Source organism: Phaseolus vulgaris, chromosome 8 (genome assembly GCF_051622355.1).
Source record: "Phaseolus vulgaris cultivar YP4 chromosome 8, ASM5162235v1, whole genome shotgun sequence".
NCBI classification, from domain to species: domain Eukaryota; kingdom Viridiplantae; phylum Streptophyta; class Magnoliopsida; order Fabales; family Fabaceae; genus Phaseolus; species Phaseolus vulgaris.
Genome location: NC_143505.1, coordinates 5,127,929 through 5,149,684, shown reverse-complemented (window position 1 = coordinate 5,149,684; position 21,756 = coordinate 5,127,929). Strand labels below are relative to the sequence as shown.

Genomic DNA, 21,756 nt, shown 5'->3' with positions numbered 1-21,756 from the left:
TGTGTTATTACGTGTGCTAACTCCATAGCCATACTTACAAAGTATGTTCTTTTCCATTGATGACATGTATGAGATATGCCCCACCAGCCCCTTCATACGCAATGGCAGGTTAAGGCTAGCTTCAAAAGTTGATTTATATTTAATTGGATTTTACATGTTGAATATCTAATGCCACAATCTAGAGCAAGGTACTTCCATCATTATTTTAAACTGATTCTTCAAAAAAGATGTTTACAAGATATGAAAGGTAGCAGAAACATGTCAGTTTCAAATAGTTAATTCAACAGATTTGCAGTAGCAACTAGTAATACAATAAATAGTCTATTGAATGAGATATCATCAAACGACTTATCTGCTTTATACTCAAATACCAGGATTTGTAATGCAATAATCATAATAGGGATTTGTGGACACAAAAAAGCATCGGACAATTTATTTGGTCCATTATCACTGAGCCACTGTAGAACTTAGGGAAGATTACAAACTTAGAAAGTCCTCTCATTCCTTCCATGGCTTCAAGACAACATTGTCTTCTCCAACAACTCCTGCAATTCCCCGTTCTTATATGCCTCTGCAGCCACACAAGAAAAAGTGAGAAGAGGGCAAGTATTGCCTAGAAATCTACTGATGATGTAACAACATGGTTTTATCTAGAGTGAAGAAAACAAAGCTAAAAACTGATTCTTAAGCAGTCAATTCTAACAGTAAACATATGAAAGCTGGAGGACCTGTTTGAAAAAGCAACAACTTTTAATTCTTTCAACTATTATAATTGATTGCAAGGAACTAAGATATGTATATGGTTAATAAATCATGTAACAAATAAAGATTAATATGCAGTGTACTCCAGCAATTTGTAGGCATCAATTTGGTAATAGCTGATAAAACAACGTCTTTGTCATTGGTATAATACAACTTTTATCATCATGTTACACATTTAAATCAACCTGTTCAGCTTTGGCATTTGTAATTTTCATTTAAACCAGTCACTTAATATGATTCATTTTCCTTTTTTTTCCAGTTCATGCTAGTGAATTTTCAACATCCAAAGTTGTAGTATAGGTTGATACTTGAATAATATTGAAAAAAACTAAGATGCAATTTCTGGTGTGATTTGGGTGTTGTTCTTCCATTAGAATGGGAGTTTTATCTTTGGTAACTTTTTAATGTAAACCTTTACAATGTAAGAGGTGAAACTTCAATTTTCATTGGAGAAAAACACCAAAAACATCTACGGAAATGCATCTAAGTTGTATGCAACAATATCTCCATCAACTTTAAGATGTTAATTACTAGAAGTAATTGGTCTAAACTACTGACATGTCTTCATCTAAAAACTTTGGCTTTTGCAACAGCCAGTTTGTCCCAATCATGTTTAAATCATTCCACTAGTGAGGCAAAATCAAATTATAAGCATCACAAAAACAAGGTAATGATGAGGCCGTTATAGTAGCAGACAACGACACACGACAAGGACAATTAGCTGTTAAACTGAAAACTTAAATCACATATTACATACCAACAGTGATATCACAGCCACCAAAAAACTCTCCATCTATGTACAGTTGAGGAAAGGTAGGCCAACTGGAGTACTCCTTCAGTCCTTGGCGTAACATGTCATTTTCAAGAATGTTTAAGGTTTCAAAAGGCACATTTAGAGACTTCAATATTTGCACCACTGTGTTTGAGAACCCACACTGTGGAAAGTCCTTGGTTCCCTTCATAAACAGGACTATTTTATTTGAAGCAATAACTGTATCCAGGGTAGACTTCAATTGAGGAGTCAACGCTGAAACAAACCAAAACCCAAAGATATAATTCTACCTTCTGAAATCGTTAAAAAAGAATACAATAGCTAAATGCAGTTCATAAGGGTCAGTACGATTCATTTTTCACTTTTTGGTCTTAAAATTGTTTTAACACAATTTCACACTATTCACTTATCCAGCAGTCAATTTCTGATCCATAATTGATTACGGTTTTTGAAAATAGTTTCCAAAACAAGCGTTTCAAAACCAAAAAAAAAAAAAACAATTGTAAGTTGTTTCCTCATTTTTCTTCTTCTGTTTTCATCTTGTTCAACCTCTGCATCAATTCCACACTCACATCTGTCTCTTGCGCCACCCACCACCAGCTGTCTACACAACCTAGTTGCATTTTGAAAACTCTAAGAAGTTTCCAAAATTAGAAATCAAACAAAACCTAAGTGTTTCCCCGTTTTCGAATCAGAACTGGAGTATCCCCATATTTAGTATTCATATTATCCAAACTTGTAGTGTGCAAATTAATAAGACAAAACACCAATTCTGATAGGAAAAAAATATAAAAAATTGTGAAGCAACTGCATATCTCCAAAAAAAATGACAAAGGGTACATATTTCATCACCCTTACTATCTTCAATTCATTGAATTGGAGCTATTCCCAAAAGGGGATTACGGTGAATTGTGAAAAGACTAAGCTTGCAATTCAAATGGGAACCTTAAAGATTGAAACTTTTGCGTGTTTAAATGAAAACCCATGAAAGGAAAGAGGAGTAGCAGTACCGGAGGCGCATCGAATGGTTGTGGAAGCGCGTTTGATTTTGGGTTGGAAATGGAGGTTGTGGGTGAAAACAAGAGGAGGAGAGGGTCGAAGAGACAGTGTTGAGGTTGTTACTGTTACTCCTCCAACACGGGAATGAAACGATGATGACGATGATGCTCTTGAGTGCAACTGCGGTGGCAAGGTCAAAGGCTTAGCACAGTAACACCACGACATTTTTTGCTTCTCCTTCCAAACAAAAACGCAACTCACACACCACACTCTGCTCCAGATATCTACTCACTTCCACCACACTTATAAATTTTCAATAATATAATATAATAAAATAATTAATTTTAACATAATGTGTTGATCCAATGGTAAGACACGATAAACTCATAAATTATGGTTTTTCCAATTTAATAGATAACTTTGCGTTTGATTTTGTTAATTATGTAATGTATTCTATCCCTACATAAAAATTAAACTAAAATTGATATAAAAATAATTAGGGACAACTATTTAAAAATTGAAATATAAATTACAAACAAATTCGTCATCGGTCCTCGATCTTAGACCAGCTACTACTCGGTTCTCGAATAGGGTAGAAGTCAGCTCGATCATGGACCTGGAGTCAAGGTAGCAGTGTTGGGCCTGTTTGAGCCTAATTTTCTAATGATATGTTAGAATTTAAATTCAAGTTGTATGTGCTTAAAGATAAAATATAAAGAGATATTTTATAAAGATATAAGATAAAATATAAAGAGATATTTTATCTGTTTGCTGCACGTAAAATACATGTTGATAGATGTGGCTAACCCTAAAAAGATAGGGAGGTGTATGTATAACAGAATGTGGCTTGCAGTTTAGCACCTAAAGGTCATTGGTGCATATGACAGGTGATTTTCTGTTAGATATATAAGATAATAAGCTTATTTTCAGTTAAGATTTGCTTATCTCAAGTGCAATAGTTGCATGTGCGGTTATAAAAAGGGGTTGAAACCCTAGGTGAAGGTACGCTTTTTCTACACACTACACTGAGAATTATTGTTACTTTTGTAAACTTTTACTGACTTGATCGTCGGAGTGTGATCGGTCGTTAGGGCGCCCTCTGTCTTAACAGGAACAACATCCAGACATTACAAAAAGCACGAGTTCCACTACGAGGCAGACGGAATCCAAGTTCGCTTGCATAAGTTTACTGGCAACCAAGTCAACCGGTAAGAACACAAATAAATAAATAAATAAAGTTGAAAAATGTTGAATATATAAAAATGCACGTGATTAATTCATGTAAATTTTTTCAAATGTATATTAAAGTAAATCATAATAATTAAGATGGTATAAAATATTTGTGTATATAAAATATTTGAGTCTCCCATGGCTTTCACCAAATAATTGAAGCAAAAGCCTGCATATAATTTATGGGATTTTGGTTACTGCACCTAACAAAATAAAATATTTGTTACTTTTTAAATAGGAATGGGTGAGTGAGGTCACAATGTATTTTAAATTTGGTATTTTTAATAATTTTTTAGATTAGATTTTTCCGAATAGCTTTCTGAAATAACTTTTTGAAATATTTTTCAGGGTTTTTGTTTTTAAGAATTTTATTTTTGAAATATGTTTCTGGATATTATTTATATTATGAATTTGTTTTGTTCGAATGGGATTTTAGTTTTTCAATTTTATTATGTAATTTCAGTTCTAGAATACATAAAATTTATTCTGAATTTTTTTCTAGAATGTGTTTTCAAATGTTTAATAGAACAATTTTGAAATTTCAAAAATTTATTAGGTCAAGTTTAAATAGGTTGGGTGCAAGAAGAAAAAACCTGATTTTTTTTATATAAATAAGCAATTAGTTCCTGCATTATATCACTAGACCCAATTGCAGTATGATAAGACAGAAATGCCTTTAAATAAAATGGAATACATGATACATTTCGGACCTTCATATTTCTGGATTTTTTTTTCCGATTCGTAATTAAGGCATGTTTGCACTGTGAAATATATTATTTCTTTTAGTATGAAATAATGATTATGTATATGCACTTCTGTTACTGGTTTAGTTACTATTGAGACAGAGAGTGAAGATTTGGAAACCAAAAACACAAATCCAAAACCATTAGGCCACAAAAAAATGATTGGAGGTTAGTGATTTATAACTATTTGCTTCCACTTACATCTAATATAATAAATCTAAAAAATAAATTGCAGTTAAGAAACTGAACAAAAAAAAGCTATCATTCTTCATCTGTTGAAATGTCAATTCCCATCAATGACAGGTTTTCACTTAGTAATTTGACATTCTTGAAATGTAGACCTCTGATGCCAACTTCGATTGCAGCATCCACATTTGTTTGCCTAAAACAATAATCATAAAAATCATGAAAACTTTAAAATAAATTAGTTCAAGAGTTTGCTGATTAGCCAATTCAAACTCTTCTAAACCACACGCACCTTGTTTACAAAAACCATCTACTTTGTGATTTTGTCACAGAACAAGACCAATTATGGAAGAGTGCCACTCTTTTCTTAAGACTCAAATAAAAAAGTTTAAATATGTTTTAGTGTGCTTAAAAAACTATTATTAGTCTCATATTTTAGTTATATTTTAAAATAGTCTATCACCACATAATTATAACATGACATGCACCTAACCCTGCCACTATAGAGTGTATTCTGAATTGATATGTGACATGGCATGACTATAGGATGAAAGGGACCATTTTATAACATTTTCAAATTTGTGATGAACAAAACCAAGAAGAAAAAATTACAAGACAAACCACAGTGAATCACATTAAAAACATATTTAGTCTTTCAAAAAAATCATTATGATTAAAAAAGAGACTGTGACCAGGGGGGGGAAAAGAAATAATCTACTGATGGGGTCACCAATGTCTGTGATACTGTGGCTTTGATTTTGATAAATGATTTAGTGTATAAAGAGAGTGGGAACCTGTCATCTACGAAGATACAATTTGTTGGATCAACATTAAGATGCCTCACAACTTCTTTATAGAATTCAGTATCAGGCTTCCTCTTTCCTGAAACACATTGTAAAAGGATAGTTTGAATGCATGCTTTAGCCCTCAATAACAAAAACAACAAAGCGAAATTGGAAAAAGTAGAATCAAGACTTTGTTTTGGTCCACCAAAATCTAGAAATTACTAAATGAAAAAGATGATCAATGTAAGAGGCATAAAAATAGAGAGGGAGAGAAAGTATGTGTATACCAAATGTGCATGAACAAAATGTCCATGATAAATATTTTGAGAGTTTTAACTTGTCTTCAATCAACTGATACCTACAATACAAAACATTCAGTAATATGCAATGAACACAAAATCACAAATCATAATAGAAAAAGCAAATGCATTACCATATAGGATAGTTTGTAAAAGCATGCATCTCATAGTTGTTTTTCTTTAAGGAAAGAAGCAACTGTTCGATGCCTTCTATGTAGGAATATCCACTTCTCATACAAGTTTTAAGGCCTGACAGAATATTAGAAACACACATGCAAGTCAATGTTCGCACCCAAAGTATACACCAATCTCTACTAGAAAGTGAAATGATACAGAACAAGGGAGGCTAACAACAATCATATACAATGGGGATTAAGTCATAAGACTAAAAAGTACAAGAAAAATGGTGTGAAATATATTATAAAAATTATGCATAGTGAAATTTAATTAAAAAATTTAAACTAGGAATTGGCAAAAGAATTTAACCATAAGTTTAACAAAATAAAATCATGAGTGGTATGTCACATTCTGGAGTATATATAATACTCAGAGTAGACCCAGGGATGAACCGTAGCCAATTGTCAACTCCTCTGTATCAGCTTGATCTTTAACTAAAAGTTCAAAATATGCAAGCTCTAATTTTCAAAGAAAAGAGAGAAACAATGATTTTTAATGTATTAAAATGACACAGATATATAGGGTATGATAACTTTATGTCTGCTTAATTCAAACATGATTAAGGTCTATTAGCAACAAAATCTTAGACCAACGCACCTTCTAAATCAAAATCCCTTCCATCCTTAAAAAATTTTCTTGCCAGCTCGATCTGGAAGAAAATGACATAGCTTGATAAGAAAACTGTTGTTGAAAGTAGACACTATCAAACCATTCTATGCAGAAATTCTAGTAAATTAGAAATTAATGAAGTGCAGTACAAGCAGTGTGGTTGGTTGGAGGAAATTGGAAAAGAGTGGTTTATAAGAGAAATGCTAGAAAGGTACTCCGGAATACACTCTTTGAACACACTCTCTAACTCAGACTGAAATTTATTGAATGTCTCAAGCTTGTGTTGATCTCAAGTCTTGTTTAATTAATCTTTTCTGATTTTATAGTTCAATATAAAATCTAAGCATTAGATGTGTGTGTGTGTTAGAGTGTGTATTGCAAACCCCTTTGTCTGCCTTTCTCTTGAACCAAAGCAGCAAGGGAACCTCAACTTCCCTCGTCCCTCTCCATTGAAACCATGGCATCCCTTCCCTCCCTCGAATCATATATTGTACAATTATCAAAATGACCTTTACCCAGAAATTTCTACATAAGATGTGAGGATAAGACAAGCATATAACAAGACTTACACATGATAGAAAGCTTGGTAAATCCATCAAACACCCCATGTGCAAGTAAACTCAAAATCCAAATCCCAATTCAATTTCTATCAAAAGCTTATACCTTTACATATAACAAGAAACAGAGTCCATGCTCCATACTTGGCAGCAATGAATTATCAAAGTTGGTTTTTTTACCTCATCAATGAGACCCTTTTCAAACTCAATCCAAGCAGTGGGGTGCTTGATATCTATGAGCTCCTTTAAAGGCATTCCGAAGAAGGCAGGGACATCTTGGTAGAAAGGGTCACGAACAAGGGTGTCCATGATATCAAATAGCAGAACAGGAAGCTTCCTTTCATTGGTGTTATTGGTCAATGCCATGGTAGTAATTGAATGTGATGATGAAGGTTTCAATCTGAATTTGAGACACAAAGGTCTTGTGGGTCTTGTTTGGAACAAACAACAGAAAGAGAATGAGGGTACTCCAACTCCTCCCATCAACACCATTTTCGTATCACTCTGTAACTCATTGTGTGTTGCTTTCAATTCCTTTTCTTCTCTTTAATATTCTCTCTGCTCTTCTTGACCATAAATAGCCACAAACTATATCAGTATTTTATTAAAATTTAATGACTTTATATTATGAGCAGAATAAAATCAGTGATATGGTTCTTAAATAGTTACGAATAATAACTTTATTATATGCATAGATGTGATGTCTTGTCGAAGCATAATTTATTTGGAATTGATTAATTTATAAATATATAAAATATTTTTTTTCATTTTATTAATTCATTTTAGTCTGTTTTAGTATTTGTTTTCTTTCTTGTTTTCCAAAAAAAATGTCTGATTTTTGTTTGGGTAAGCGTAAGATTTGGCATGTGGTGATTCAATAATAGAAGGACCATCATTGGCCAATAAATTTTCTATTAGTATTATTTTCTTGGTAAAATGATTGGTTGCAGTTTTATTTGATTCCCTTTTTGTCTTATTCTTTTCCCGTCGCATCTCCTCATTTTCTTACAAAATATATTTTGGAAACTAATTTTGAATTTTGGAGTAATTTATGGATTATGAATTTATTTTTTGAAATGTATTTTTCGGAAATTAGTTATGAAAATATTGAATAATTTTTGAAATTAAATTTTTGGAATGTATTAATTTTTAAAATTAATTTTTAGAATGTATTTACCACATTGCAGAAATAATTTTTATAAACTTAAATAAAAAAATACTTAATTTCAAAATATGTTAATTAAGACAATTTAGTTTTGTTTGGTATAAAAAAAATATTTTTTTTAAATTAATTTATATTTATTGATATTGTGAATAACTCAATCGTCAACACAAACTACGATACAATAATAGAGATGAAACCGTAAACAAAAATGGTAATAGATAAATGAAAAAAATAGTAACAAAGAATCACAATATGAAAAAAAGGAATAATATGATTTAATTAAAATGTTAACGGAATTCAATCTTAGTTATTTCAACCATCCTTAGATGCTCTTATTATTTACACAATACATTTGTTATAACTAAATTCTATGAAACGCGTCTAAAGATATAAAGAAGATACCTGGAAAATATTCTTCCTTATTAAACTGAAATTGTTACTTAAGGAGTTGCTCAAATATTAGGAAAAAGCTAAATAAAGACATTGATAAAAATGAATCAATTAAAATATATTTATTTTATTTTATCAAACTTGGACATTTTTTTACTTGTATTTGAATATGTGTGGAGTAATTTTGACAATGCATTTGTTGGAATTTTAGTTTTTCTAATGATGAGCACGAGGTACAAAGGTAAAGAACATGGAGCTTATGTACACGCTATGAAAGGTAGAACAGCAATAATACTGTATCTTTTAACATTCAGTGCACCAGCCTTTGGTATTGGGTATTGGTGACATCTTTGCATTTAAAGACTATATTTTACAATTTGAAGGACCAAGTAAATGAAAGGAAGATTGACAAATGTATTTTAAAACAGAAAAACAAAGTAACTCATATTATGAAGAAACCATTCAACATTGATGGGTTTATACTACTAAAAAATTGGGTGTTGAATCTGCTATACTGAATTAAGGGGGTGTTTGGAATTTAACCCAGGTTGAGTTTTAGTTGTAACTGTTTTATTTAGTGATTAATTAGTTAGAGATAATGATTCCAAAAAGATATAAATACATGTAGATATGCTGAACAATGAAGTGAGTAAAAGAAAATAAGTGGTGCGAAATTTTATTTTATTTTATTTTTCTTCTCTTCTTTTCTTTGTTATGCGTATGGGAAAACCTTGAGTGCAAAAAAACTCTAACGCTACTCAACTCAAGACATTGATAGGATAGATCGCATGAATTTTTTTAAACAAATTAGTAACAAAGTTTAACATTCAGTTTTTTTTTTATCGATAATACAAAACCTACTTTCAATTACTTCAACTTAAAAACAAATCTAAACCTAGAAGATATTTCTTAACATGAAATAGTACATGTAAACAACTACTTAAATTACGTTAACCAGTCTTCCAACACGATTTCAAATAATCCTGTTAAATTTGTCGCAAGTCACGTATTAAAGAGAGATGATACTTTGCATGCATGCAAAGTGAACAAAACTTCCAAAAAACTGTCCTACATATTATCAAACTAATTACATTACATTACATCAAATTGTTCATCAAATAAAAAAGTTAAAACACCCCAAAATATGTAGGAAATATAACACAGCCTTGTTGCCTTACAACAACTCAGAAGATGCTGCCCCCAAGGATCCCCCTTCATGTAGAATTATTGGCATGCAAAAGAATAAGTATTACAAATCAATTTCGTCAATAAATTCACAAATATAATTCATATATCATAGAGACGGGTTCTTGTAAAACTTGATCAGTGCCACCAAAAGAAAAGGGCAACTAGCACTAAGATTAACTCTTTCACGGTTCCTTTTGTTCCTTGGCATTGACAATTTGTATTACATGCCTGATGATGTTCGGTTTATCCGCTGAGCACCTAATTTTGGAGCAGCAGGTTTGGCTACCCTAACTCTGCTAGTGGATAACGGCTTGGCCTTGGTAGTGGGTGCTGGAGCAGCAATGGCCGCCCAAGGATCATCATCATCATCAGTTTGAGCTGTTTTCAAACTTAAAGGTCTTCCAGTTTTTGGAGCAGGAGCTGCTATAGATCCCCACAAATCATCATCCTCATCCTTGTTCAATTTTGGTGTAGTTTTGGATAGCAAATTTGAGGCTAGAATTTTAAAATAAAGAAATTAATACAGGAAAACACCTAAGGATTTTCCCGGAAATTGTCAAAACATTCATGTACAGATCCCAAGCCACATAAGACAGCTCACAGTGCATTTCTTAATGAGATAAATAATTTAATAGAAATGACAACCCATCATTCAGAGCAGAGTGCAAACTTGAATAAGGAATTCATACACTCATATCAATCACTTTATAGATCTTGTCATCATTTATAGACATAAAACACGAAACAGTTTTTCAACTCGTGGTTCTTATCATATAATTAGGAATATAACATGCAACAACATTTTTCCAAGTTGTCCTTTACAGGTTTGGCACAACCATAGATGATAACTTTCAATCAGCAATAAAAATTATTACTAGCAACTTGCAATCATGGAAATCCGTACCAAAATCCTAAAACAAATAAAAAAATACCTTGTTTTGTCTGTGAAATAGGTTGAGAAACAGGCCGCCTTTGAGCTGCTTGAATGTTTGCAAGAGCTGGAGCTGGCTTTGTCTCTTCAAGCGGTTCCAGTTCATCCCACCCATCCCTGTCACTTTCATGCTCGTCTTGAATTCCATTCTCAAGTTCCCCCCAGCCATCCGTTGATGTAGGAGATGTTGGGACAGGGTGTTCAGCCAAATCTGTTGAGGAGCTTACCCGAGCAGGTGCTGTTGATGGCGTCTCAATGCCTGAATTACCAAAAATAATAAATGAGATAAACATGGGTAAATGTTGTAAACACGTAGTCATGGAAGGAAGCTTCCATAATAAAGCAAAATGAATTAAGGCATCTTCAACAGGTAAGAAGCAGAATAAATAGCTTTGTATCTTCCTCAGTCTTTTTTCATGTTGGTTCCTTTCTTTCTCTTTATTCAACAGTTAAAAAAAATCACACAAATATCAAATCATATAAACTAGCTATAGTCAGGTGATTCGGGAAAGATCAATCCTCCAAAAGAAACAAGACATCGATTTAGTCAACCAAACAAGAAATGTGACAAAATTATCTGTTTGACTGTAAACACTGTTCATTCATCCTTTAACCGAGGGACTAATTGATATCACTTTCCTGTGATAAAGGAGCTAAATTCATGTTACTCTTAATTGAGTGACTAAATTAATATCAATTTTCTTTGGAGGACCAATTCTGTCACTTTCTATGTTCGATAGAGTAAGTTAAACTAAATTTTCTTTGGACGACCAAAATGATGTCACTCGTATTTTAAGGGTTTACATTTCCTGCAAGCCCTTTGTTAATGAAACTAGAGAAATTGACAGATAGTCCACACTGCATTTCATTGTTTCCTAAATTCTCTTGCATTTCAGTTAGTATTAGCCATACCTGTGGTACCATTAGAAGATGTTGAAGTGATTGCTGTCGAACTTGCAGAAGCAACTGGAACATGATCAGAAGGTTTACCCTTCAAGGTCAAAGAGCTCATAGCCCATCTGAAAGATGGCAAGGGTTAATAGGTATTGTGAGCAGTCGTGTATTATTAGATACAAGTGCAATAATAAATGTTACGTTGGTAGTTATGGGTAGAAGTTATGAACAGTAATGTATTGTTAGAAAACGTGATGGATAATAACTTATCCTGCTTTAACAGTACTATATTAGAATTAGAACTACCTTGATGACTGTTATGTATTCAGGTGCTCTGCCAGTAATATACTAATATGCCTCGTGAAATTGGTAGATGTACTAATAGTGGGTTCCTACCAATATAACTAAATTATATATTATGAATTTGCAATCAATTTATTGCTTCCCAGAATATAGACAATATCTCGTGTTTTAAGCTTGTCATTGAATTATGAATTGAAGAAAGGAATCGAGGGAAGAAAGACTTCCACTAATATTTTCTTCTTATTGAGATGAGCTAAAATTGCATAATAAACATGATACTCCAACACTTACGTATACTAATATTATACTTAGTTTTATAGAACAAATCCTGAAGATAAAACCCGAAGACAAGGATCCTAAAAAGATAAGATGATCTAAGATGTGATGTGATAAGATATTCTAAGACAAATCCAGATACTATTGGATACTTTTCAGATATTCTAACAATCATATTACAAATATTTGTTTGCAAGTATGAATATATGCCTCTGTATGACTATGCCATCAGTATGAAGCTAAATGCAAAACTTGTATTTAATCATCATCAGAGGCCCTCCTCATTTATCATGATCTTACATGTGGGGAATAAATTAAGATTTTAAAATTAGATTATAAATAACATTTTAATAAAGCTCTTTATAGTACAAATGTAATCAAGAAATAAGCTATAATTATGTACGTGAATCTTTAATTGGCATTGATGCTAAAAATAAAGGGTTAACTTGCATGTGTATTTGGGTTAGTTACTTTGGCTTTCGGTTTATGAATGAAAAATTCTTAGAGAAATTTTTAACATAAAAGCTATTTTTGAATGAAAAAATAGCTACTCTACACATACTAAGTACTAACACATTGAAATCTAAAATCATAAGTTGATATTAACTATCCATTTCTCTCCATTACTTAACATTTGAACTTTCAATCACACAAAGTTTGAACTGACTTACCCGAGCAAACTAGCATTTCCTGGAACAGATGAGCTTCCCACACTTGCAGCACCAGTGGTATCTGATGCATTTGTCTTTTAACAGAAAACATAACACCAGCATCACATTAGATTATCATCTTCAAAGACATTATTAGTCTATATGATGGTGATTTCTCAACAATAAAGTTTCCTTCTAATAGATCTTTTATTTAATTACAAAAAACAGAGGATCTCAGTAGTGGGATAAAATTATACTATAAGAGTGCAAAAGATAGACGTGTATTGATAAAAAAAATAGAAGTCACCCGCAAAAACATATAAATTCAGACTGCACACCTAATTTCTTCTATAAAAGATATACATTACATGCCGGCTGATTTGGGGACCATGATAAGAATCAGAATAACAGCCAAAAACAAATTCAGAGTATACCTTCTCATAATGTTGCTTGGCTATCTGCAAAAACTGATCAACCGCTTGAAATGCCTTAGTTCTAACATCACTGTTTAAACCATGACAAGAACATTGTGCAATCAATGTCTAAAAAATGACTAAATAATCAACAGTACAATAATGAAAATGATCTCCATAGAATCTAAACACAAGAACAAACAAACAAAACACCGCATCGCTCAGCACAAATATAAAAATAAATACAAAAGAAGATCCACTGAGTTTATCAATATATAATATAGGGAAAAAAAGGCATTTCAGAAGCAATGAATTACAATACCAAAAAGATGGATCAGCCTACTAAAAGTACTAATTATTTGGATAAATTAAGTCACTGGAATATTCATCACTTTCATATGGTAAAGGGGATATAAGAAATACAAGCTTATTGTGAGATATAACCTGTCAGGATCAATTGTGAGCACAACAACATTAGGAAGAATCCGGGTTGCAACTTCAGTGATGTCATAGTAGGAACTGGTGGCGCATAAAGCCATAATACCTGAATATTAAAAATTATGTAAAAAGCGAAGTGTAACAATGAAGAAGAGTTGTAGATAAAAGTGTAACACTCTGATACCTGCTCCTCTAGCAGGTGGAAAAGTATCACGCAATGCACGAACTGTAAATGCATTGATCAAAACTCTTTTTCTTGTCTGCAAAAATAGCTCCAAAGTTAATTCATCAAAGAAAAATATGCTATAACATTATAAAATAAAACAGAAAACTAAATTGAATTTCAGATAGCATTTGGAACATACTCCTTCGTTTAAGTAGCTTCCAATATTGCCTAATAATATGGTAGTGTTTGTTCTAATTGCCGGTTCTTCATCAACCTACAAAAAAAAGTGCAGGTGTTATATTTTTAGAAGTTGAAAATCATGAAGACATGAACATAAAGAAGCAAATAAGAGAAATAAAAATGTAAACTTCCCCCTAAATAAAATGCTTTTGTTCCTATCAAAATTGGCAGTCAGGTTATCAGTAAATTTTGAGATAAGAGAGGGGAAACTCGTACACTTCAAAAAAGGAGCTGCATCCTCATCAATAAATTATAAAATTCTAATGGGACACTTCACTCTTTTCTGTCAGCTATTGGTCTCACGTGTCCAAGTTTCTTAAACAGTCTAACAATTTAAAAAAAAAAACTAAAAGAAAATCCTTCTCGATTAATCACTGCTTTAGTTACAGACAAACATCTAGCCTTTTAATTCACTATACAGAGCTTGTTTAGGAAGTACCTGCAACTTTGACAAATACTTCAATAATGTCCCTGAGATGGTCCTTTGGGACAACTGCAATATGAAACAAACCACATTTTAAAGAACAATTGTCCAGAGAAGTCTCACCAAATAAATAAACGATAAGTTTGGGGAAGGAGGGAAATCTTATAAAGAAAAGAAACAGTAAAGATACAGGCAGCAAGCTATAAAGTACATGATATTTTAAGGGTTCATCAGACTTTAATGACTATTCAGTATTACAAATATAAATACCAATCTAAAGCAAACAATGCATCCCATTGAAGTACATTAAACATCATTTAAATCTTACCTTACAAACTGGTTTTGTGAAGTTCAGAGTTAGGCCTAAAACTCACTTTCTAAGATAAACCAATCTTACAATTACCATATCTGAGTCTCTTAGAAAACATTTATTAAAAAATTATATTTAAATAGATGGTAAAATAGACCATGGCAGAATAAAATGTCTGTGCTATTTTCCAAGCTCTGACACGACTTAGACCTCTGTTTTATTAGAAAAAGGCAATGGCTTACTGAACACAGATAATTTGGTAAGTCTCATCACACCCCTCAAACAAAAATTTCTCAATGTAAATTTCATGATTGTTGGGTCGAACATGATATACAAACACGTATGTGGCCTTCCAATAGGACCAGCAACACTTCTAAATTTTAAAATGAAACCAAGGGTAAAACCAGAGTCAATAATATTAATATATAACACACATACCTTTGGAGCCAGAATTAACATAGACTTCAGAGTCAGTTCCCTGAGAAAAGCAGATGTGTCCGAGAACCCAGTAGCAACATGAGGGTAAACCTAATTATGTGTCAATAATTATATGTTAGTATATCCTATGAAAAGGAATTGTCAAGAACAAAGGAGGTAGAGAAATTGTGTACATACTTGCTCATCAACAACTTGCGGTGATAAAGACTCTCCATATTGATCAATATGTTGGAGAAGGCCAACTCGAATGGCTCGATCATTGGAGGCAAAAAGTTTAACTATTGTAGGAAGTACCTAGATATGAATATAGAAATCCAATACAAGAATGGGGTTGAATCCTAATTAAAAAGTGCAAATAAACTTATGCATTGTAAAAGGGAAAAGATAATGGTTTCCATGAAAGTATGAAAATATTCTTTACCTTTACATTAAACTCCTCTGCTGAAAGCCAGGAACCCATTTTCAACAATGCAGTCAAAGCTGAGGCAGCAGCTGAACCAAATTCAAGGGCAGAAGCTAATAAAGGAAGTAACTGAAAATACAAAACATAAGAATCATAAATAATTAGATAATAAAAGTTTATCCGATTATAGTTTATTATTAGAAATTCAACAGAAATATACCTTCTTCAAAACTATCGGGCGAGGAAGTTGCTCAGCTAAATTTGGAAGCTTGCGGAAGAAGGTGTCTCTCTCCACACTATCTTTCAAACTGAGAATTTCCATGAAATGTATTGTGTCTACCAGCTTATTTTGAAAATATTCTGCATATCCATTATTGAAGAAACCAAAACTATATAAAAGATAGGATTTTAATAAAATCATATCACGAACCCAAGTTATGACAATCTCAAAACAAGAAAGGCAAACATTTAGATAGAATGAATTATACAGACTAATAATAAAGCAAATTTTCTTTGTTGTTTTGCTTGCAGGTGATCATTTTAGAACAAAAATCCCCATCAGGTGATAATTATCTCTGAAGTACTTCTATGTCTCTTGCTCCCCCTTTTCAACCATCTACTCTCCTCTTAGCTGCTTCTTGTGGCCTTCTTCGCACATGATCAAATCAACTTAACCAATTCATTGTCATCTCTCTTCAATTGACCCCACACCAGTATCTCTTGGTATATATAGTTTATACCTTGCCCTTTCTTATGTGGCCACACATCCTTCTTTACAATTCATTTTTCTACTTGCACCTTTTTATGTTGTTCCTTTAAACCCCAATATTCAATACCATAAAGTATAGTTGAATGCACAGCAATACAGATAAAACTTTCCTTTAAGCCTGGTAGGTAATTTGCAATCACAAATAACTCAAGCTGTGTTTCTCCATTTTGGTAACCCAGTTGTCTGTAACATCATCAATTTACCCGTCATTTTGTATTATTGGTTCCAAATATTTAAACTTAGAAACCCATAACAGGACATTTTCCCTCATTTCCACATGCAATTCATTTTTCTCTTATTTCTTGCTAAAATTGCAATTCATGTGTTCTATCTTACTGCTACTCAAACAAAAACCCTTCAGTTCCAAAGTATGTTTCCAAAAGTTTAGAGCTAACTTTTTTCCCTTGATTTCTCAATCAAAACTATATCATCCATAGAAAACATGCAATTAGGTATTAACTCTATTATATTCCTGGTAAGCATATCCGAGACTAGATTAAATAAGACTTAATTACATATTTTACCACCCAATTATCATCATCCTTTAGCGAATTTTATCACTCAAATAACTTTTTGTGCATTTTACCACCAAATTTTCTATTTCTCAACATTTTAGCACCCATTTTTTCGCATGTTGTACCATAAAATAAGGTAAACAAAAAATCATTACTTTTTTCTGATGTACAATCTCTCTTATACATGTATTCATGTATGTATAGGATCCTATGTAGCTTACAATATAAACCAAAAAATACATGAATGCTTCAAAGAAAGATGCAAAACTACTACAATATTAGGTGAACCATTTCCACATATGATTAATAATAAATACATCAAGGAGAACTCACCGCTGTTTTCTATAAGCTTTGATGTGTTTAATCTACGAGAGGGCAGGGAACTCAATAACCGTTGGTAATCTGGAAGCAGAGACTGTGAGACAAAAAAAAATAACATAGAAGTGAAAAATGAACTTTTCAAATAATAAAACATAAAAATCAACCAGCAAACATAAATAAGATATCCTTTAATTACTATATGCAGCCATAAAACCATGAAGGAGAAAAAAATGATGCTGCTGACCTTGGGGATGGAACCAGTGATGCGTAACTCCTCTGTCTTGCCCAACCTCAAACCAGAGAATACCTCATAGATTAAGCAGCCTATAAAATTATGATTTTTAAATATGTTAAGACATAGAAAGGAAAACAGACAGTAGACAAAATTGAGTGAACCTACAATATCACTCCAAATTTTCATAGTTTAAACTAAAATTACTCACTCTCCAAGAGAAAAGATTGGCAAGTTCTTCTAACACATGAAGACATTCTTAGTGATGTTTAAAGTGAAATAACTGATTTTACATAATTAGACATCAATCACAAAATACTTATGAAGTTTCGGAGAGAAACGTTGATATCCCCATGAAGACACATTTGAATGACCAAGGAGAAAGTTTATCTCGATGAGGTGAGGTTAAGTACAAAACATGTGGTACCAAAAACACGTAAAGTGGGGTATCCTATCATTAAAGACAGATGATGACATCTGGTTTAATATGATAACATGTTGTAAGGACAACATCCCCCCAAATATGGTGAGGAAGATGATTATGAAGTATCCAAGTAGTTACAATAAGATGTTTGTTTCTGCTCTCAATTACTCCATTTTTTTGAGGAGTATGAGGACACGAAGTTTTATGAAAAAACCATGAACTGCTAGAATTGGTTAAACAAATATTCATGAACGTTGTCACTACAAAAAACACTTATGGATATACCAAATTGTGGTTTGATTTCATAAAAAAAGTTTGAAATATAGAAAATACTTCTGATCGATTCTTCATCAACCAAATTCAAGTTCATTGAAAATAATCATCAATGAAGGTAATAAATATTTAAAACCAGAAGGGGTAATAGTATGAGAAGGACCCCAAATATCATAGTAAACTAAAGAAAAAGGTGATAAAGCTCGTTTATTAAGATTATCAAGGAAAACTAATGAATATGTTTTCCAAACTGACATGACTCAAAATTCAAAGTAGACAAATATTTTAAACTTTTTTGCAATTTTGTCAACCCAAGACATTCTAATTGTGCATGAATCATCATTAGTGATAGTCAATGCAAGGAAAGAGAAACATTAAGCTGAAACTGTGTAGTTTTTAGGCACCGGTGCTTTATTTATATTGAGAAAAAGGAACCAATAATAAATAGAGGAGATTTGACATCCTCTAATAACAAAGGTGACACATGAATAAAGAAAAACATTCCTATCAATATGTATATAATCTAGATATTTTTTATTATATAAGATCAGTTCCTCATTTCTATACTTACAAAATAAACATTGAAAAACTAGTTCTTTCTCTCTTAGTTTGATCCAATTCTCTTAGTTTCATTTGTTCTAGTCCCACATTATCCGTGTTATCTATTTTTCTATTTCATATTCCTAGATAATTTTAAACCGAACTATGTCTGATGACCCTAATTAAGCAGATTATTTTCACATGACCTTGTGTAACCAGTTCCTTCTTGTCTCGTTTTTAACTAGTTTCAAAATTTGAAAAACACCCCCTAGTGTAATTTCACAAACTGGAAAATAATTTTATTTAATACTCTCAGTAGAACTACCTAATTCTAAATGAGAACAAATTGTAAAATATATATTGGGAGTCATGTGATCAATTGACTAGTCTTGGCAGTTGGCAAGAGGAACTGAAACTTCACCCTAAGCTAGAAACTAAAGACACAGAAATAACAGTGTTCCTCCTCCTGTGTTCTATTCCTCCACTCCACCATATAAATCAATCTGCTATCACTATGAATTATTATCAAAAAGAACAGAAAAAAAAACATACCCATGCCCCAAGAATCAATTGCCCATGGAGGAGACTTCTTAATTGCATCCCAGTCTGATTTCGCCAACTCCATTGGTTTGTATTGTGATCCAACAAGCCATGCATATTGCTGAACAGGAAATATGAAAATTTGTGAGGGCAATATCTGGTCTCCCTATTCCATACCCTTTATTTCCAAATAAAGAAGTCCAGATGACAAGGGAGTATCGACAATATCAAATTTTTCACAAATCATATGAAAGTCTTAAAGTTAGAGATGACCAAAATGTGTGAACAGACTTAAGTCTTTAAAAGAGTTAGCATGACATGGCCGTATAAGTGTTAACATAAATTCAAATAGCAGTGCCAAACTAACAAGAAAACAATATATTGCAAACAGAAGCACGTATATACCAGCATTTGACCAGAAGATGTTTCATTACTCCCATCAAACTCAGATAGAACATCAAAAGCATGAAGCTTCCAGTCCAAAGTCGGTGTCACCACAACACTGGCCAAGCACACATTACCATGAACCTGCAACAGATAAAACTTGTCAATAAATGATTAAAAAAATGAGCCAAAAAAAAGAAAGTCATAAATACTCACAAGTTTACAATCATTATTCAAGAAGCTCACAGCTTTAGCTATTTGATGAAGACCCAAAGCATAATATTCATCCCTACATAGCCCAATAGCAGAAAAAGCAAAACAAGTGACTACCATCGATTCCTCAATTCATGGACTAAATGATACTTGAAAGTCACTCATACAAAGCAACAACAGAAAAGGATATCACACATCGTGTGCAATTTTTTAACCTTAGGCATGATATTAATAACTCAATTGATACATGAAAGTCACTAATAAAAATAAAAATAAAAAATAGACAACCGTAATAATCTATATACTAATGCTTTTACATTATTATCCAGTCATAATATGGTAAGTATGTTGATTTTTATAATAACTACCTTAAAGTCGTAGTATAAAAAATTCCACACTGACAATGCCTAGAAATTGAACTCAATACATCACGTTACGCGCAACTATAGAACTCCACACATGATTCTAAACCAACAATAACTCAATTGATACCTTTGTGTACCTTCAAGCCCTAACTCCTTGATTTTCTCAGATAGCGGCATCACAGGCTCAGTCACAATATATATAGTAACCTTCGGCGAACCTGCATCGTAAGTCTCAATCTCAGCGCTGTGAAGAAACGACAATATATTCGGATGCCTAACCTGAAAACCAGCACCACAAAGCACTGTCAAACCACGCAATCCACAAATCCAAGCAAAAAAAAACTTAAAAAATTCAAAAAATACGAAACTCACAGTTCGAAGACGCTTGACGCCGTTGCGCGCAGCAGCTAAGTGGCCGTCCTGAGCATTGGAGCCGGAGAGAGAGAAGACAGAGACAGGAGAACCGTCATCCTGAAATAGTGCCGTGGCAGTGTTAAACAAAGGAATAACCGAATAACGACACATGAAAGCATATTCAGTGTATGCCTAATAGAAACTCTTCGTTTCACTCTATCTCTCTCGCGTTATCGCGTCATACAAGCTATCTCTACAGGTGTAGATTAGATTTAGGTGTTCGTGAAACATATATCAGTGAATTGGAATGGAAATTGCGGAGATCACCTTGGAGGTGCCGCGAGAGTGAGTCCAGGAGCCCCAGGCGGAAGGGAAAGGTTCGGCGATGTTGTACGGGAGATCCTTGAGGCCGGTTCCAGATCCACCAACGACCTCTTTGAGGAATTTAAACATGGTGATCGGAATCGGCAATAGCGTGCGGTGGTAATGGCGGTGGAGGAGGAGAGGGAGAGAGCGGTAACCACCGAGGTGGATGGATCTGATCGAGTGTTGCGCGGTCCAGTGGTGCACGCGAGACCGTTAGGCAAGGTGAAACACACACCTGTTTTGTATTTGTGAAGCAGTGTTCATAGACTCCAATTTTCGGATTAATTTTGAGATTGGGGAATATACATTAAAATTACAGGATCTGGATGCAGGCTCACTCTCCACTACAGTAAAAGAGGAACTCATGCTACACACACAAGTCCTCTTGGAGACTTTTTTTTCTTTTTTGGTAAAGCAAGATTTTTATTTATCAAAGAGTAAAATATAATATATCATTATTTATTTAATAAAATCAATAACTTCTTTTTATTTTAAAACAATTAAATAACTTCTTCTTTTTTAATAATAATGACTATATAATTTTTTAATATTATTATTATAAAATTATATGTGTCACACATCTTATATGAATATAACTTCAAGTTTTTCATATGCTCGGTTATACTTACATGTTATATGTTATTATCATATAGAGATCTTGAAATTTGGATGAAGCACCATAATTAATAAATATATTTTAAATAATTAAATT

General features: G+C 32.8%; 3 protein-coding genes across 5 annotated transcripts; all 3 read right to left on the bottom strand.

Moving 5' to 3' along the window:
- Positions 1-179: 179 nt before the first annotated feature.
- Positions 180-2,851, bottom strand: CXIP1 (CAX interacting protein 1). The gene is made up of 3 exons (XM_068632961.2): positions 2,545-2,851; positions 1,520-1,789; positions 180-571 (listed from the first exon to the last, which is right to left on the bottom strand). The coding sequence occupies exons 1-3, from the start codon at positions 2,756-2,758 to the stop codon at positions 516-518; spliced, it is 540 nt and encodes a 179-aa protein (XP_068489062.1). The 5' UTR covers positions 2,759-2,851; the 3' UTR covers positions 180-515.
- Positions 2,852-4,649: 1,798 nt separating this feature from the next.
- FHY1 (Haloacid dehalogenase-like hydrolase (HAD) superfamily protein) lies at positions 4,650-7,714 on the bottom strand. Of its 2 annotated transcripts, XM_068632261.2 has the most exons (6): positions 7,300-7,711; positions 6,551-6,602; positions 5,911-6,025; positions 5,765-5,835; positions 5,487-5,574; positions 4,650-4,888 (listed from the first exon to the last, which is right to left on the bottom strand). In XM_068632261.2, exons 1-6 carry the CDS (start codon positions 7,609-7,611, stop codon positions 4,768-4,770), a joined length of 759 nt encoding a protein of 252 aa, XP_068488362.1. In that variant the 5' UTR covers positions 7,612-7,711; the 3' UTR covers positions 4,650-4,767. The 2 variants fall into 2 exon arrangements, with proteins under 2 accessions (XP_068488362.1, XP_090150741.1); XM_090294615.1 differs by lacking the exon at positions 6,551-6,602 and having other exon boundaries at positions 7,300-7,714.
- A 2,013-nt stretch (positions 7,715-9,727) lies between these two features.
- LOC137826820 (uncharacterized) lies at positions 9,728-21,460 on the bottom strand. Of its 2 annotated transcripts, none has more exons than XM_068632960.2 (21): positions 21,006-21,460; positions 20,697-20,795; positions 20,452-20,603; positions 19,963-20,035; positions 19,768-19,890; positions 19,375-19,483; positions 17,598-17,677; positions 17,366-17,447; positions 15,969-16,108; positions 15,767-15,877; positions 15,523-15,639; positions 15,346-15,435; positions 14,613-14,666; positions 14,133-14,207; positions 13,952-14,027; positions 13,774-13,873; positions 13,351-13,420; positions 12,938-13,011; positions 11,706-11,812; positions 10,795-11,052; positions 9,728-10,357 (listed from the first exon to the last, which is right to left on the bottom strand). In XM_068632960.2, the coding sequence occupies exons 1-21, from the start codon at positions 21,129-21,131 to the stop codon at positions 10,083-10,085; spliced, it is 2,391 nt and encodes a 796-aa protein (XP_068489061.2). In that variant the 5' UTR covers positions 21,132-21,460; the 3' UTR covers positions 9,728-10,082. The 2 variants fall into 2 exon arrangements, with proteins under 2 accessions (XP_068489061.2, XP_090149546.1); XM_090293420.1 differs by having other exon boundaries at positions 20,462-20,603; positions 21,006-21,404.
- Positions 21,461-21,756: the final 296 nt, after the last annotated feature.